Genomic DNA, 19952 nt, shown 5'->3' with positions numbered 1-19952 from the left:
ATTGTGAAAATTTTCGTAAATTACCTTTTGACTGTGAAATTTTTTTGTAAAACTCAATATTGCGATTTTGGCTGTGTGGCCATTATCATGTGGAAATAAATGAGCTTTAGCACATGTCAGACTAAAAAAATCATCTGACATTGCATGCATATATAAATGATTTTTAGGTTTCCACATATCCTAAAGCACATTATGTCCACTCGCATGACCAAAAGTGGAGGGTTACACAAATAAATAACTGCACAGCTAAAGGATAACCAAGAGGTCATTTTAAAAAAAATCTGTGCTACACACCAAGGATGTAAAGTCTACAAAATCCGATTTATTATTTTTTCTGTTGATTGTTATTTAAGGATGTTCAGTCATCCGAAATTGAACTTCTGCACAGTTCAAATAAATTTATGAAACACACGAAATACTACTTTACATCAACTGAAAAACAAATTGGGAGCAGAGCAGGTAGACACTCCATGAATGTAGCCAAAATGTATTTGCCAATGAGACATTCAAAGAAAATGAACTGCACTACATAAAATTTTTTTTTCTTTTTCCCCAACTTGACTGTTATTTTGGCAACACCCATCATGTTTAAATAATGAAAGAAGACGCTGGTACAACGTTTATTTTTAACGTTTTTATGCTTGTCTGGTACTCTACTGAAAATTAACACGAACTCCCCTTGACAGCACTTTATTCACTATACTTTTAGAGTCCCATCATCACATCTAGAAAGTGTTAAGTTATGTTCCTGCTGAATTACCAGATTTTGTCATAACAAATCAAAGGTATGATTTTGATACAAGAACATGTAATTCTCTGCTTTTAACACAACATTTGTATATGTATAGGGAGCTTACTCTAATTGTACACATAGTAAACACTGAAATACAAAGTCTTTTAACATGATTTGAACTTCTTTTTAAGTTGTTGCACACACAATTTCCTCTTGTTTGTAAATTTCTTTTCTTTCACATACTTCTATATTATAAATGGAATACATGTCTTCAGAAGTATCTCTTCAATCTCATGTTTATTACAAATTGTTGTATGGGACAGATCAAATGTTTTTTTTTAAATTATCATGTAGTATTCTTGTGTGACCGTGTCTATTTAGATATTCATACAGCTGATCATGGAGTGCCCTTAGAAAAATCATGACTCTTTCACTTGCATGTTTCAAATGAGAATGCTCCTCACTATTCTCTTTAAATGAGCTAAACAAATGATTTTCAGTCACAACAGAGGAGTAGAGACTGGTATTACATGTTTCACAATCATCTGGTACATCTATGGCTTTCAGTACACAGCCTGCTACATAGGCTAAGGCTTGTTGATCTTCTACAGACTCGATGATACCATCTGAGTAACAATAAATTTGCTCTGGTGTATCAGTGTCATTCATCTCACATTCACTTAAATGTTGACTCCTACCACTTGCTGCCAAAAAGTGACACAAACTGCTCAAGGGAGTATAATCATCTTTTTCACAGTTACTTACACTCATGGCTTTGAAAGCAAAGTCATATGATTGACAACAAGTCTTCAGAGCTTGTATAAACTGAAAACAAGTTGGGTTTGTACTAGCAATACCATGTTGTCTTATAAAACAAAAGAAATTTTGTGAAATTTGGTGATCCCTTGATGCCTCAGAACATGTTCTACCAACCGATCCCTTCTTCTAGTCAAGATGTGCCACAAACTCCTCTTCTCCCCAATCCTATTCAATGCCTCCTCATTAGTTATATGATCCACCCATCTAATCTTCAGCATTCTCCTGTAGCACCACATTTCGATAGCTTCTATTCTCTCCTTTCCAAACTATTTATTGTCCATGTTTCACTTCCATACATGGCTACGCTCCGTACAAATACTTTCAGAAACGACTTCCTGACACTTAAATCTATACTCGATTTTAACAAATTTCTCTTCTTCAGAAAAGCTTTCCTTGCCATTGCCAGTCTACATTTTATATCCTCTCTACTTCTACCATCATCAGTTATTTTGTTCCCCAAATAACAAAACTCCTTTACTACTTTAAGTGTCTCATTTCCTAATCTAATTCCCTCAGCATCACCCGACTTCATTCGACTACATTCGATTATCCTCGCTTTCCTTTTGTTGATGTTCATCTTATACTCTCCTTTCATGACACTGTCCATTCCGTTCAACTGGTCTTCCAAGTCATTTGCTGTCTCTGACAGAATTACAATGTCATCGGCGAACCTCAATGTTTTTATTTCTTCTCCGTGGATTTTAATACCTATTCCGAATTTTTCTTTTGTTTCCTTCACTGCTTGCTCAATATACAGATTGAATAACATCGGGGAGAGGCTACAACCCTGTCTCACTCCCTTCCCAACCACTGCTTCCCTTTCATGCCCCTCGAATCTTGTAACTTCCATCTGCTTTCTGTACAAAATTGTAAATAGCCTTTCCCTCCCTGTATTTTACCCCTGCCATCTTCAGAATTTGAAAGAGAGTATTCCAATCAACATTGTCAAAAGCGTTCTCTAAGTTTACAAGTGCTAGAAACGTAGGTTTGCCTTTCCTTAACCTAGTTTCCATTATTTCTAAGGAATCCAAACTGATCTTCGCTAGGTCGGCTTCTACCAGTTTTTCCATTCGTCTGTAAAGAATTCGCGTTAGTATTTTGCATCCGTGACTTATTAAACTGATTGTTCGGTAATTTTCACATCCGTCAGCACCGGCTTTTTTGGGATTCGAATTATTATATTCTTCTTGAAGTCTGAGAGTATTTCGCCTGTCTCATACATCCTGCTCACCAGATGGTAGAGTTTTGTCAGGACTGGCTCTCCCAAGGCCGTCAGTAGTTCTAATGGAATGCTGTCTACTCCTGGGGCCTTGTTTCGACTCAGGTCTTTCAGTGGTCTGTCAAACTCTTCACGCAGTATAGTAGCTCCCATTTCATCTTCATCTACATCCTCTTCCATTTTCATAATATTGTCCTCATGTACATTGCCCTTGTATAGAACCTCTATATACTCCTTCCACCTTTCTGCTTTTCCTTCTTTGCTTAGAATTGCGTTTCCATCTGAGCTCTTAATATTCATGCAAGTGCTTCTCTTTTCTCGAAAGGTGTCTTTAATTTTCCCGTAGGTAGTATCTATCTTACCCCTCATGAGATAAGCCTCTACATCCTTACATTTGTCCTCTAGCCATCCCTGCTTAGCCATTTTGCACTTCCTGTCGATCTCATTTTTGAGACGTTTGTATTCCTTTTTGCCTGCTTTATTTATTGCATTTTCATATTTTCTCCTTTCATCAATTAAATTCAATATTTCTTCTGTTATGCAAGGGTTTCTACTAGCCCTCGTCTTTTTACCTACTAGATCCTCTGCTGCCTTCACTAGTTTATCTCTCAAAGCTACCCATTCTTCTTCTACTGTATTTCTTTCCCCCATTCTTGTCAATTGTTCCATTATGCTCTCCCTGAAACTCTCTACAACCTCTGGTTTAGTCAATTTATCCAGGTCCCATCTCCTTAAATTCCCACCTTTTTGCAGTTTCTTCAGTTTTAATCTACAGTTCATAACAAATAGATTGTGGTCAGAGTCCACATCTGCCCCTGGAATTGTCTTACAATTTAAACCCTGGTTCCTAAATCCCTGTCTTACCATTATATAATGTATCTGAAACCTTTTAGTATCTCCAGGGTTCTTCCATGTATACAACCTTCTTTTATGATTCTTGAACCAAGTATTAGATGTGATTAAGTTGTGGTCTGTGCAAAATTCTATCAGGCGGCTTCCTCTTTCATTTCTTAGCCCCAATCCATATTCACCTACTACGTTTCCTTTTCTCCCTTTCCCTACTACCGAATTCCAGTCACCCATGAGTATTAAATTTTCGTCTCCCTTCACTACCTGAATAATTTCTTTTATTGCTTCATACATTTCTTCAATTTCTTCGTCGTCTGCAGAGCTAGTTGGCATATAAACTTGTACTACTTTAGTAGGCGTGGGCTTCGTGTCTGTCTTTGACACAATAATGCGTTCACTATGCTGTTTGTACTAGCTTACCTGCACTCCTATTTTTTTATTCATTATTAAACCGACTCCTGCATTACTCCTATTTGATTTTGTGTTTATAACCCTGTATTCGCCTGACCAAAGTCTTGTTCCTCCTGCCAGCGAACTTCACTAATTCCTACTACATCTAACTTTAACTTATCCATTTCCAATTTTAAATTTTCTAACCTTCCTGTTCGAAGGGATCTGACATTCCACGCTCCGATCCGTAGAACGCCAGTTTTCTTTCTCCTGATAACGACGTCCTCCTGAGTAGTCACCGCCCGGAGTTTCGAATGGGGACTATTTTAGCTCCGGAATATTTTACCCAAGAGGACGCCATCATCATTTAACCATACAGTAAAGCTGCATGCCCTCGGGAAAAATTACGGCTGTAGTTTCCCCTTGCTTTCAGCCGTTCGCAGTACCAGCACAGCAAGGCCGTTTTGGTTAGTGTTACAATCATCCAGACTGTTGCCCCTGCAACCACTGTAAAGGCTGCTGCCCCTCTTCAGGAACCACACGTTTGTCTGGCCTCTAAACAGATACCCATCCGTTGTGGTTGCACCTACGGTACGGCTATCCGTATCGTTGAGGCACGCAAGCCTCCCCACCAACGGCAAGGTCAATGATTCTTCGGGGGGGGGGGGGGGGGGGGGGAGGGACGTCTGTAATTAGGGTTGTAATTCTCTGGGACAAGTAGAATACGTACCGGCATGCATTAGCGTTGTTCATGTTTAGTCTTTTACCGCTACTGGTAGGATACATAAGGGACGTGAACAGCTTCATATGTTGACTGATCACTGTAAAGGACATAGAAATGCCGTGTACGCGTGTTAGACAGCGTTATCAGCAACTAACAGAGTTTGGTCGAATCATACAAAATCCAATTTTGCAAGCATTCGGATGTGACAACGGCCGATTTTGGATTGCGTGGTAACGTGGGGACAGGCTGACACACTCGTCATCAAAATGCTAGTCGACCACACCTAACAGCCACAGTGGAAGACCGCAGTATTATTACACACCAAGCACATCCGAGCCCCTTCACATCTACGTCAGCCATCCAAGAACGAGGACTGGGCTGCTGCGATAAACTTTTATCATCCCGCACCTTTAGTCCGAGACTAGCAGCGGACAGACTATGGAATTACGTCCCTCGTGTGAGCTATCGTGAACACTACAACACAGAGGGCTGTGTTCGAAGGGTGGAGTGGTCGTGAAGCATAGACTGCTGATTTTTGATGTCAGATTGTGTTCAGCGACGAACCGCGGTCCGGCACTAGCCCAAATGACCGTCGTTGGCGAATAATATGGCGGCAACCTGTGTAGAGGTCCCATTCTTTCAATGTTTTGGAGAGGCACAACACAGTGTTATTCGTGGCGTTACGATTTGGTGGACCATTTGGCTCTCTCTCTCTCTCTCTCTCTCTCTCTCTCTCTCTCTCTTTCTCTCTCTCTCTCTCTCTCTCTCTGTGTGTGTGTTTGTGTATGATTGTGTGTGTGTGTGTGTGTGTGTGTGTTTGTGGATTCATGTCATGGATGGTAATGATTGAAGAAACTCCGATACCACGACAGTATGTCACGATCATCCTGCATCATCAGTATTATCACTCATGCAAGTATATTTTGTTGCCATTTTTCAACAGGACAACGTTCATCCAAACAGCATGTGTGACTACGAACTGACTGCATGATATTGATGTACTCCCATGGTTAGCATGATGACCGGATCTGTATCCGACAGAACATGTGTTGCACCAGTTCACTTGTGAGCGTCATCCCAGTGTTAGTATCCAGAATATCAAGGTTGAGTTACAACAGTTGTGAGCCAGCTTGCCCCAAAAGAGGATAATACAACTTTGTCAGCCCTCCAAAACGAATCAGTACATGCATCCAGACCACAGCTGTTGATAAGTTCCTTGTAAATTCGACTCGATTTCGTAATCACTGAAATAACATCACATACCCTCCTAAACCGTGAAGTTTAATTTCGTTTCCTCGTCCCCTTGTGAGTGCTTCACTTTTGTCGTCAGGCAGTGTATGTAAGAATAGAAACGCTTGATGTAAAGTGATCTTTGGGTGGGAGATGATAGGGAGGTGGGATGGGGGGTTTAAGATACCATGATCCTGCTCTTCGATCTATCCCTTCTTTCAGACAACCATAATTGAATTTATTGGATCGCATTTCACCCCTCCATCCATCCATATCTCCACGTTCTTCGCATGAGCTATGGTGCACATTTGTAAACTGACTTCCAGATATGAAGCAGTATGCCACAAGGACAAGTAGTGATGATAGCTGGTGCTCTAGATGGGTGTGGTGTGCTTCCGCCTGGAGTCGCTGAGCTTCCCTACTGAGTGCCACCAAAACCACCTCACGGAGCTGCTGCTCGCCTACCTCAACGCCTCTGGCCGGATGTGGGTGACGCCTGTAGAGGTCGATGATCTCCTCGCCATCCGCCTGTGTGTTGGATCGTCTCTCACCAAGGAGGAGGACATAGGTAAGAGGCACCCCAACTTGTTAGAAGGCCCTGCAGCCTACTTCAGGCCCTGCAGCCTACTTCATTACATGGTGGGATCTAGAAACATTTAGATGTTTAGCTTACAAAAAGCTTACAGCACCAGCAGATTCTAAAATCCACAACTACAATGGATTTTCTTTTCGTTTTGTTTGCAGTTCCTTAGGCCGCCTCTCGCATTCTCATGTCCGAGCCTGTCGATTCTTGTATAAATCTTCTTTCAGATTTATTCGTTGCGTATCCTCCTCCCTTTTTACACAGGATCTTCGGCTTTTTCTCTTGTACGAAGGCTGTTATAACAATAGGGGAGACTGGGGCAATGTGGTCGCCTTAAGGAATAAACCACTACAATCGAGCGCGGGATTAACCGGGCGGTCTAGGGCGCTGCAGTCGTGGACTGTGCGGCTGGTCCCGGCAGAGGTTCGAGTCCTCCCTCGGGCATGGGTGTGTGTGTTCTTCCTTAGGATAATTTAGGTTAAGTAGTGTGTAAGCTTAGGGACTGATGACCTTAGCAGTTATGTCCAATAAGATTTGGCACACACACTACAATCGACACATTTTTCAGACTTATTGTCTCTAACTACACCCTTGGAACTATTTTTGTATGTATGTTCAAATAATTGTTTACCAGTTTTATAAACTTTAACACAGTTATGTTAATAACAATACATAGCAAAACACAATTTTGTTTTTTAACCCAAATATGTTTCACTGCAGTTGCAGCATCTTCAGTGGGCTTTTATTTCTCATCTGTTAAAGATAAAGAATGTTCTTTACTGTTTGTATACACGTAACTATTACTTTTTAAATCGTAATTACAGATATTTGAAAAAACACATAAATTATGAATTCCTACCTTTTTACCACATGGTGTGGTTTTTCTGATGTGTTTTATTTCTACAGTGACTGTTTTGTTCCACAGTTTGTCATCTGCAACCACTTACACATTAAAGTAGATAAATAAGCCAAAATTACGATTTGAAATTGTTATTTCTATGCCTGAAATTATATATATATATATATATATATATATATATATATATATATATATATGTGTGTGTGTGTGTGTGTGTGTGTGTGTGTGTGTGTGTGTGTGTGTGTTTGTGTGTGTGTGTCTGTCTGTTTACATAATGTTTCACTTACGTTTTCTTTTTCCTCATCGTCATCACTGTCATTATATATTGAGTGGTCACTGTCACTGTCACTGTTTCACTATTTACCAGCTGTAAAAACAAGTTTGAATGTCAGCACAGTGACCACTTTGCCCCAGGACCATGGTCAGTGAGACCCCTTGGTGAAAAAATGCAAATAATATTAAATAAATGCTTCTACACCTAAAGGAAACCACAGTCCAGTGTAGAAATTAATTTTAATTTGAATAGAGACTATATATACCTATAAAAATTTACTGAATGAAATGTTAACGTAATCACAAACAAATCTGAAAATAACTTTCTGAAATTAAATTTAACACTTTCAAACTTCAGTGTCTAAGAGAAATGCACTAATCGTTGCATGAGTTTACTTTCTGCATTTGTTTCCACAAAAATCACAAGTGAAATCGTCACAGTCATCAACTCCAGCACACTCTTCATGAGACCATTGACGACAAGATGAACAATACATCCATCCTCAAGCACTTGTCGACCATTTATCCTCACAGAACATGCATTCGGCGTCATCTCCTTCGTTTTCATCCTCGCTGCATGTATCCTCCTGAAGAGAAGCTTTTCTCCTCTTAGTGTTGGTCTCCCTTTGCTTATCTGAGGCAGCAAGTTTCCTCCACATTCTATTTGTCGTGCTCTGCAGAATCTTCTTCCTTCAGTTTTCCTTTCGTTTTGTTGTTTTAAAATTCTTCTCTTCAGTCGGTTATTGCTTATATGGACTGCTTGTTAAGATGGTAGTTGAGTCACTCTTCCTCTTCGGAAAACGAACTTGAACGTATTTGGATGGCTGGCTACTATCTTCAGGAGTAACCACAAAAAAAGGACTAGGTTGCGGTGACATTAGAGCTGGAATAGTTGGTGCAGTATTAGAGAACGTAGATGGAACTGGTACAGTTTTCAGTCTTTCTGAACTGGGAGACATAGGCCTCTCTTCAGTAATAAGAGGTCTGCCAATAGGCAAAGAGGCAGCAAAATCTGCTTCTTCAAAAACATCAGGGTTGAAAGGACAAATGCCACATGTTTAAAACGCATTATGGGCTGTTATAGACGTTGCCACCGTCAGATATGCTTCTCCAAAGAGTCTGCTCATGGTATTGGATCACTGCTCATCCAGGATTGTTGCAGAGGAACTTCTCTATAGCAGACACATAAAATGTGTTAAGTCGGAACATGAATGACACATCCAATGACTACAATTTATGGGTGCAATGAGGCCGAGTTGTAACTATTGACACTTTGATTTCGCTTGCACGCATAATGACGTCCAGATTCTTGGTGTGTGTAACAGTCCAGTACGAGAGGAGCAGAGTCCTTCTCTGATGGCTTAGTGTGGCTCAGGAAATGGTCAAACCGTGAAGAAAAATTTTCCAGTTACATGTAACCTAAATAATTATAAGAAAAGGAGCACCCTTAGGTAACACAGCTTTCACTGGATGCGAGGGAAAATAATTATTGGGGGGATGAAATGTCCCTCTGTGGACATACAAATGACTGCTGTCGACAGAACTCCACGTTCCGCCGATGCAACTGTCTTTCCTCGACAGGCGTGGACGTTATTCTTTTTTTTTTTTTTTTTTACAGTAATTACACCAGTCTCATTGACGTTGAAGACACGATGGGGCGGAATTCTGTTTTTCATCGAAGGGAGTTTTTAATATTGAGAAAAATTTATCTACATTAGACTTTTTAAAGGCGATGGATTTCGTTTTAGGCCATCGCAGTGTCAGTTCTGGGTGACAATTCTTGAATCCGTAGAAACAATCTTCTCCAACAAGACCATATTCTATGTTGGAAAGGTGTTTAATATTGTTTTATCAATTAGTTGAAAAGCAATACTTCCGACATCTTTAACTCTAAGGCCAAGGAACTTGTTTACATTTTCAAAATATAGTCTTTCAGTTCCTTCCCCTGTTCAGGGGTGAAAACAGGTCGTTTTGAACCAAGGATTTTTTTCCTCGGTTTCCGTGATTTAAATTGGTAACTCGTCTCTTCAGTGTCATTCTGGAGATACTAAATATTATATTTGCTTTCGTGCAAGCCATTTCGCCGGTTCTCACTCCCTTAATAGCCTACCGCATTTTAGTTGGATTGCATCATTGTTGTGAAGTCTTGTTAGGTCGATTTCTAATCATTTAAGAGTTATGTGTAAGAGAAAACTCGAGTTATACGTTTGAATATGTTTCAGAGAGACAAACGTCGCGGGAGGCAGCGGACTATGCTTACGCTAGATTTGGAAGACCACGTTCTACAGAATATTGAGACGAACATTCGTACAAACTCCAGGCAAGTGGCCTGCCAACGAGGTGTAAGCGAAATACGATTAGGTGTATCCTGCATGACAACCGCTGCTATTTCTATCACCTGCAACCAGTGCAGGGATTATCGGCAGAGGATTTACCTCTATTTCAAGGATTTTGTCAATAGTTTTCGCACTAGATAATCAAAGTTATGGGATTTCTGTCTTCAGTCCTCTTTACCAACGAAACAACTTTAAACCAGAACTGGCATTATCAATCTTCATAATCGTCATCTGTGGGCTACAGACAATCCTCGTGGAATGATTGAGGCGTCTCATCAGCATCATTTCAGCACCAATGTGTGGGCAGAAATTCTTACTGACCACATGCTTGGACCATTATTATTCCACAACGCCGGCCGAAGTGGCCGTGCGGTTAAAGGCGCTGCAGTCTGGAACCGCAAGACCGCTACGGTCACAGGTTCGAATCCTGCCTCGGGCATGGATGTTTGTGATGTCCTTAGGTTAGTTAGGTTTAACTAGTTCTAAGTTCTAGGGGACTAATGACCTCAGCAGTTGAGTCCCATAGTGCTCAGAGCCATTTGAACCATTCCACAACGCCTCGATGGAGGAACGTACCTGCACTTTCTGCAGAATATTCTGCCTGGGCTGCTTGAGAATGTGGCTTTGGCAATACGACAGGTTATGTGGTTTCTCCATGATGGATGACCACCCTACTTCCGCATTACAGTTATCCGACACCTCAACAACATCGTCCTCAGTCGTTGGCTAGAACATGAGGCCCTGTACCATGGCCTGCTAGATCATTGGTCTTAAACCCTCTAGATTTTTACATCTGGGGGCATCTGAAAAGCGTTTTGTATGCTGAACCAGTTCCTGATGTGCAAACGCTTCAAAAGGGTGTTTACAACGCCTGTGACGCTATTTGCAGAGAGGCCGGAACTTGAGAAAGAGTGTGGAAATCCATGAATCAACTTCAAATCCATGCCAGAATTCATTAATCCTAGTGGGTCACAAGAATGGCATGTCAGTCGCTCGGTAACCTATTACCAGATGTTTTCCACTAGAGAGAGATCTGGACAAAACGCTCGCCAAGACAACAGTCGAACACCCTCTGTGTGGATGTACATCATGGAAGCATGGGCAGTATGCTGCCATTAGTTATCTTCTTGAAAGACAAAGTCATGAAGACATCGAAAATAGCTATTGCCCTTAATAATGCAGAAATGTAACGTCTGTTGTCCAAATTACGGACTACATTCACGAGAGGTGAACATGTATATTCAATGGCAACTCAAAAAATAACGCCTGGTAGAGGGCCCGTATGCTGATGAAAAATGCAGTGTGTCAACGTTATTGTTGTCGGAGCCTTCACAGATGGATACGTGAGTTGTGGTGCTGTATATAGAACCGGAACGCGTCTGAAAAGACGACGTGGACACACTCTTGCGTCCAGTGTTGTCACTGGACGCACCAATGTCGCCAAGCTTCTCCCTGCTGCCCGTCAAGAGAAAGTGCAACAATGGTAGCTGCGTTGACAGTCTGTGAAGCTCAACACGTATTGTTTAAAATTTCCTTATGTGGGTAATGTAGTCAGTCTTACTCCTATCTGCTTTGACAATAGCGCTGTAGTGCTAATCATTTGGATATCCAAGCATTTAGTGCACTTCATGCCATGTTTACGTTTTTTGTATGCCACTCTCACACAGTCTTAATGGTAAGCAGCGCAGGAATATATTGCAGCCCAGTACGTATCACTCCTGTAGAAACATTGAAGACAAAAACTGACTCATTACAGCATGCATAATTTAATAACTCATGTCTCCCACACTCCATTCCAAAATGGAATGCGGAGGAATTCAAACAAGTCTTACATTTCCAAGTACACTTTATCATGCTCTTCAAAATGGTCTTCAAAGCGTGGATGTAGATATAGCTCATGAGTACCACATATTCTCCATAATTCGCCGCAGGATTTAGACCAAGACACATGAGTCACCAGTCCAAACAGGGACTGCTTCACCTGCAAGAAATTTGTCCACTGGTGCAATTCAATGTAGATTAACGTTTTCATTAATCAAGAGTAAACCTAGAGCTACAGCCTCTCTGGATAGTCGCTTATGTTACTGAAGTACCTCATCCCAGTACCTCTAGACATCTGCAGAAAGGAGTTCGATATCAATCCATACAAATCTTTGACCATTTTGAGGAGTGATGTGAGGGTGGGCCCCCATGTTGCGAGGGTCGTTTCAACGACGCTGCCGAAGTTTCTCTGGGAAGCCCTTTCACATCCTCTATATACATTCCCCATCCCTCCCACTGCGATTTCCATAGTTTTTGAGCACTAAAGAAATATTCATGGCTTCGATTTGTTTCGAAAAATAATCACGATTCAGTATGCGACCACAATCGTGAGTCGTGCTTCGGTAGCTCAGTTGGTAGAGCACTTGCCCGCGAAAGGCAAAGGTCCCGAGTTCGAGTCTCGGTCGGGCACACAGTTTTAATCTGCCAGGGAGTTTCATATCAGCGCACACTCCCCTGCAGAGTGAAAATCTCATTCTGGAAACATCCCCCAGGCTGTGGCTAGGCCATGTCTCTACAATATCCTTTCTTTCAGGAGTGCTAGTTCTGCAAGGTTCGCAGGAGAGCTTCTGTAAAGTTTGGAAGGTAGGAGACGAGGTACTGGCAGAAGTAAAGCTGTGAGTACCAGGCGTGAGTAGTGCTTCGGTAGCTCAGTTGGTAGAGCACTTGCCCGCGAAAGGCAAAGGTCCCGAGTTCGAGTCTCGGTCGGGCACACAGTTTTAATCTGCCAGGAAGTTTCAATGTTGCACTTCTTCATATCCTTCCACTTTTAGAGTTTTCTTATGAGAAATAAGTACACCACATCCGACCTCAAAAAAAAAACCATATGGTAACAGCAACTTCTCCACACTTCACTGTTCAAACTACATGTGATGGCAGGTAAGTTTCTCCAGGCATTAGCCAAACCCAGGCCCTTCCATCGGACTGCCAGAGGATACAGCGTAATTCATCACTCCGCATACTTCGTTTTCAATCACCCACTCTCCAGCGCAGGCGCTCTTTACACCATCTCAAGCATGACGCAAATGTGTGGCTTAAGAGGAGCCGCTCGACCATTGTACCCCATTGTTTTAACACTCCTACACACAGTCATTGTGCTAACTGGATGGTTGGTAGCGCTTTCGATCTCACCAGCGATTCCTTTCACTGATTTTATGCAATTTTTCACACACACCCTTCGCAATACACGACGGTCCCTGTCTGTCAGTACACGAGATTTGCGTTGTCTTGGTTTAGATTCCGCTGTTCTTTCGCGTTTCTACTTCACAATGAAATTGTAACCATTAGAACTGAGCAGATTTAGAAGAGCTGGAATTCCCCTGATACATGTGTTACGCAGGCGACATGCAACGACCAGACCACGTTTGTAGTCAGTGAATTTCCCTGACCAACCATTCTGCTGCTAGTGCTTCTCTACTGACGATAGCCGGCCGGAGTGGCCGTGCGGTTCTGGGCGCTACAGTCTGGAGCCGAGCGACCGCTACGGTCGCAGGTTCGAATCCTGCCTCGGGCATGGATGTGTGTGATGTCCTTAGGGTAGTTAGGTTTAAGTAGTTCTAAGTTCTAGGTCACTGATGACCTCAGAAGTTAAGTCGCATAGTGCTCAGAACCATTTGAACCATTTTTCTACTGACGATACAATAGTTCCCGCCTCCTTTTATATTGGCAAGTTCACCCCTCGTAACAGCTAGCGGTCAATTCCGCATTATGTAGGGGTGTCTGAAGACTTTTGATCAGTCAGTGTACGTATGACGACGCAATGGTACTAAAACATGGTTGTGCAATCAAATGAATTTGTAGTATCTGTGTTGCCAATGTAGAGTCTTGTACCGTAAGCAAGCAAGGGAGACACGTTGTTATGGGTGGTTGGTATCCTCTTTCTACAACACCAGTGCATACGTGAGTTAATTGCATTCTTTATTTACATGAAGTGGATACTTAACTTCAATAGAGTCCATGTTCGTGGTACAAGCTCATCAGTAATAGGCCTCTTGCAGGAAATACCGGTAATCTTGCTGTAGTTACAATTCTGGTCGCTATGTACTATCGTAGCCTATGACCCCCTCTGCAAGTAGACTGATAGACACCAAACAGGAGTGTGAGTTAGTCAGTGAGGCCCTTCGGTCAGCGGCGGCGGCCTAAATTCATGCTGTCAAGAGGGCGTTGGTGACGTGTTGCTAGTCGGTGTGTCTCTGGCCTCTCTCGTGATAGGCACTCTTGATCCAGCACCTGTTATCGATCATTGCACTACGTGTTTTCCGACCATTGCGCTGGCGACAGCTTACGCCAGCACAGACTTGTTGTTGCATTAATAAGCGGATCTGAATCCCACAAGCACGGAAAAACTGAAGTGTCAGTTTGGCAGTGTTCGTTCGTGGTGTACCACTCTACATATTACAGAGTATTTCTATATACATACCTAGGTCTAGACTGAGACTTAGCACCTATTCCACAATGACAAGTCTTGTAAGCAATAACATCTCGGTCGGCGAATGATTCCAATCCGGGTAAGGAGGCATTCTCACATCGGACGATAGCGAAAGTAAATCATCCGCTTTCAGTACTCCCTGTAGCAACGTCAAGACTAAAATTAACTCGACGTCCACGGAAAAAAATCGGTCCATTCAATATGACACTTTGTGCAGTTCCATTTGTGCCAAGTTTATTCTCCAGACTTATGTGTTTGTAGACTGGCATGCGCTGGCGACGTTGACGATACACACGTCGACGAGGCATAGTGCTTCAGTGCTGTTGCAGATATAGCTCAGAGCGGAATGATTCCGCTGGTCTGCGTTGGGCGCTTTTATACTGAGCGCATGCTTGATTACATAAGAGCGCTGATAACGGACCTAGCCACTGAGAGGGCTGGCGCGGGACCGTTATCCCGCAGGTGTGCTCTAGTCTCGCTAGGAGCACGGGTACCCGCTGGCGACCCGACCCAAGCGGGTTGCATCATGCAGCCTCGCAGGCGGTCAGCGGCCAACGCGGCACTATGTTTCCGATTTTTTTAAAATTATTGCATCCTTGAACCCCCGTTCACCAGATGTGGGTCTGGCGATTGGTGGCTGACGCTACAGATCAGACTTTATTAATAATTATAGCACAGGGCTTGGGTCGGCTCGCCAGCGGGTACCCGTGCCCCTAGTGAGACTAGAGCATGCCTGCGGGATAACGCTCCCGCGCCAGCCCTCTCAGTGGCTAAGTCCGTTATCAGCGCTCTTATGTAATCAAGCATGCGCTCAGTATAAAAGAGGCCAACGCAGACCAGCGGAATCATTCCGCTCTGAGCTATATCTGCAACAGCACTGAAGCACTATGCCTCGTCGACGTGTGTATCGTCAACGTCGCCAGCGCATGCCAGTCTACAAACACGTAAGTCTGGAGAATAAACTTGGCACAAATGGAACTGCACAATGTGTCATAATGAATGGACCGATTTTTTTTCGCGGATGTCGAGTTAATTTTAGTCTTGACGTTCCTACAGGGAGTACTGGAAGTGGATGGTTTACTCTCGTTATCGTCCTATGTAAGAATGCCTCTCTACCCGGATTGGAATCATTCGCCGACCGAGATGTTATCGCTTACAAGACCTGCCATTGTGGAATAGATGCTAAGACCCAATCTAGACTTAGTTATGTATAAAGTAATATGCGTTTTACATTGTATACCCGCTCCTGTCGTAAAGTTTGTAATGATGGAAAAATACATGTATGGATGAAAGTACTTGGTGTACTTGCTGAGAATGTAACTGTTACTGGTGATGTAACCCTGTACTATAGTAGTACAGGATTGTCAATCCTCTGGGCTCGGGTTCGATTCCCGACTGGGTCGGGGAATTTTGTCCGCCCAGGGACTGGGTGTTGTGCTGTCCTCATCATCATCCTATCATCCTCATCGACTGCAGGTCGCCGAAGTGGCGTCAGATTAAAGACCGGCACCCAGTGAACGGGCTGCCCGACGGGGGGGGGGCTAGCCGTACGATTATTAAATAAATAAGTTTGACACAAGCTCGGTGTGTGGGCCGGCAGAGCACACGTGGCACCGCGTGGTGGACAGCGTGTTCCGCATCGAGGCGAGCATGTGGACGGAGAAGGTGCCGGAGCACCACGTGAGCAGTGCGGACCGCGAGCAGCAGCTGAGCCTGCTGCGCTACCTCAACGGCACGGTGACGGCGCCGCCCATGCGCTACCGACGCCTGCAGGCCGCGCAGCTGCTGCGCGACCCCTACGGGCCCTTCCTCGTGCCCGACTCCGACGACCGCATCGCCGACATCTTCGACCTCTCGGACCTCGCCAGGGCCTACTCGCGCGTCTGAGTCTCGGCGCTCCTGCTTCTCCTCATATAAAAGAAATAAATACCGTTCACACGTGTTTCTCATTTTATTTACCTTTTTTATTGGTTACTAACTTAAGACTAATAAGGGTATCGTGCCTACCCGTCATCACCGATTTGGCCAGGAATGAAAGTGACAGAACTGAGAGCTCCAGAAAAAATATTTTTGGAGTGGATCGGGTAAAGAATGAGCCTTTTGTGTAGTCGTAGTTTGCAAGCAGCAGTCGGCACAGTGTAAAGACTACAGAATGGCCATCTGAGGGTCGTGGGGTCTAGTGCCTATGAGGAAATTTTTTTATTTTCAATTTTTACGTTACATACAGTACATATAAACCGAAATAATGCCCAACATATTGTAGTTATTAATATTTTCATAAAAATGCGTGAAAAGGAAAGGCGAAGAAAAATCTGATGGATGACTACGTGACAAAAATTACTTCATCAACATCTCGGAAACTTACAGCCACCTTACATTAAAAAAATTTTGACTGGTGTGATGAAGTCCTACGTGCAGGACAAATTTCTTCTCTTTATTGAGCCGCGCGCGATTAGCCTAGCGGTCTGAGGCGCTGCAGTCAAGGTCTGTGCAGCTGGTCTCGGCGGAGGTTCGAGTCCTCCCTCGGGCATGGGTGTGTGTATTTGTCCTTAGGATAATTTAAGTAGTGCGTAAGCTTAGGGGCTGATGACCTTAGCAGTTAAGTCCCATAAGATTTCACACACATTTGAACATTTCTCTTTATTGATTCATGGGGACGACAAAGAAAACCAAAATTATTTTACGACGAGATTTTTCGAGATGAATGATTACCATCATGCACCATTAAAGTTCATGCCTCTGTTACCCAATGGTTTCTACTAGCCCTTGTCTTTTTACCTACTTGATCCTCTGCTGACTTCACTACTGCATCCCTCAGAGCTATCCATTCTTCTTCTGCTTCATGTGCAAGCAAATCAGTAGTAACAATGATCAGAACTTTAACTTAACCACACCATAACACAGAAAAAGAGCGCACTCTTTTCCATATATGTGTGCTTCAAAAATAAAACACACGATAAAATGTCTCTATTCAACCCAGTCCTGAGTGACAAGAAATAAAATTTTGAAACTTGCATTCCAGTGTGTCTGTTTTTTATTTTATATGTCTAAATGTAATAATCCATTTTTTTCACAAGAAGACACAGTAAAATGTGTAACTTCATAAACTAGTGCTGAAAAACTTCATGACAGATTAAAACTGTTTCATATCAGCGCACACTCCGCTGCAAGTGAAAATCTCATTCTGAGTACTAAAAACTCAGCTCGAGAGACAGTAACAAAAAAAAAGAAAACAAGGAGAGTCTGAAATAACACAACTGGATAATGTTTAAAGCGTTAAATTCATTTTCTGAAATGTTACGTATGCAAAGTGTTTGTCGCATTGTAATTGTTAATTTTTTAATAAAAATTGTCGCCTAGCAGTTCATCAGCTTGGATTCGATTCCTGCTGGTAGCATCTTTTTTATATTTTGTTTCATTCCTTGCAGTCTTAAACTTTATTTGCGCGATTTAAATACCTTTCAGCAGTTCACTTTATGAAAATTGAATATATTCAATTTAGTAACGATTACTATCATTGTAAGTCAAAAAGCTATGGGCCACCAAATTATAGCACGTTGGTAAAAGTTTGCACAAGTCGTCATTCCTTGTTTCGTAAAAAAACCTGGTGTTATGGACAGACACGAACATCATTTCTTATAAAAGCATAACAAAACATCGTACACGTTTTGTTGAGGAATCGTCAGAAAGCTAAATTCATCCTGCCTCACAGATATTTTGCCCCCTACTCTTCTAAAAGCAGTGAACTGAATTACTCCGATTGCAACAAATACAGGAATTCACTGAAGTTTGTAATTCTGCCGCTTGTAAAAAGAAAGAGCTAACAATACAGAGTTTTAAACTGTTTAATACGGGCTCACCAGGCGTGAAAACTATAGCCGTTACATTAGTACTGTAAATTTCTGAGAAATTATATTAACTGTACTACTATAGGCGCATGTGTGATATTAACACGACAATTATTTCAATTGCTAATATAAATGCTTGATTTCGCCTATAAATAAGCAAAACTATATCTTAAAGCTTAACTTCACATACTACATAATGACAAAAACGCGGCTTGTTGCACTCTATGAAATGACTTAGATGTTTGTTTGAAACTTTAACACGATAGAGATAGAAGCGTGCGTTGTCTATATGTATCAATGGTCTAAGGTTGCTAGATAAGTGCTACAAGCGAAGACGGAATTCGCACGGGGGAGCAAGAGCAGTGATGCCTAATCGACACTGGTTTCGACTTCCTCATCGACTACCAATAAAAATCAACCCCAAGACATAAAAGCTGTCAATGTCGATATTAAATGATGGATTTGTAAGAACGGCGTAAGAAGAAACATACAAATAATCTGACGTAATATTTATTAATCCATAACTACTGCAATAATTAACACTACATGTCCCACAATGTTTTCTATACGTACTGTAAAAATAACATAGAAATTTCTCCTTCAGTCTGTTGCATTGTTAACACAGAGCAGGTCCTGCTTTTGACAAAAGTCTTTCAGAAGCAGACGATGTGGTTATACAGATCATCCACAACAGTTCTTTGTCTTTGTACAGGTACCGATGCCGCAGTCATCCATTTCGCAGTGTAGGTGGACGAAAAAGAAAAAAATCCGATTGTCAGACTTATTAGAGCAACAGTGCGACACCTTATAGTTTTGCCGTGAGCGGAGTGAGACCTCTGACGGCCGTTGATTACATGCCACCTTAGTGTCTATGATACATGGTGAACCGTTACCCTAAATCTACACTACGAATTACTTTCTGCAACGACTAAGGGTGATCCAAGGTACTCAAGGTGGGGCGTTTCCTGAGAGATAAACTCAAAATTCCGGTGACGGACACGATAAGAGTACACTTGTCGCTCGCGAACATAGGCCGTGCGGTCTACGTTCTAATCGTTAACGACAAGGCGCGCGAACGCATTCTACGCGAGAGCAAGCAGGGGCTCCGCTTCTGTCATGCCCGCGGTAATGTTGGGGAGATTACCATCGACCACGCCGACTCAGTCATGCGTACCATACGATTTTTCGATTTTCCATTCGAAGTTCCAGTAGAGGACGTCGTCGAGGCTCTCCGACCCTACGGCACAGGCACAGTCCACGGCCATACTGTGGAGATCCGGACGCAGTTTCAGATATATCCTGTGTTAAGCGGCGTCCTACATGTCACCATTGATATCCTTCCTAAAGGCCAGCGGATGCCGTGCAACAATCATGTAGTACGGCCAGCCTCAGACCTGTTCCGCGCGTGGCTAAAAAGGCTACCTTAGATCCGAATGCCAACAACGGCGCGTTACGCAACCTGCAGCCGCCGACGAACCACCAGCGTCGCAAGCAACGGTGCTACCGGCGACCAACGCCGATGCTCTGGCTTCTCCTGCCGCCTCGCAACGACTACCAGACGCCATAACTGAGCCAGATCACATCCCGACGGAGAGTTTCTCGCACGGTCCACCACCTCAGC

General features: G+C 42.8%; 1 protein-coding gene across 1 annotated transcript in view; it reads left to right on the top strand.

Annotated features, from left to right (window-relative positions):
• The window catches only part of LOC124788561 (aromatic-L-amino-acid decarboxylase-like), a 39093-nt gene extending 22723 nt beyond the window's left edge, over nt 1-16370 (top strand). The window contains exons 3-4 of the mRNA XM_047255832.1: nt 6343-6532; nt 16084-16370. Coding sequence (XP_047111788.1) covers nt 6343-6532; nt 16084-16370 — 477 coding nt within the window. The remainder of the gene's footprint in view (nt 1-6342; nt 6533-16083) is intronic.
• Nucleotides 16371-19952: the final 3582 nt, after the last annotated feature.

The sequence above is a fragment of the Schistocerca piceifrons genome, chromosome 3, assembly GCF_021461385.2.
Source record: "Schistocerca piceifrons isolate TAMUIC-IGC-003096 chromosome 3, iqSchPice1.1, whole genome shotgun sequence".
Classification (NCBI taxonomy): domain Eukaryota; kingdom Metazoa; phylum Arthropoda; class Insecta; order Orthoptera; family Acrididae; genus Schistocerca; species Schistocerca piceifrons.
This window is presented reverse-complemented; position numbering and strand designations above follow the sequence as displayed.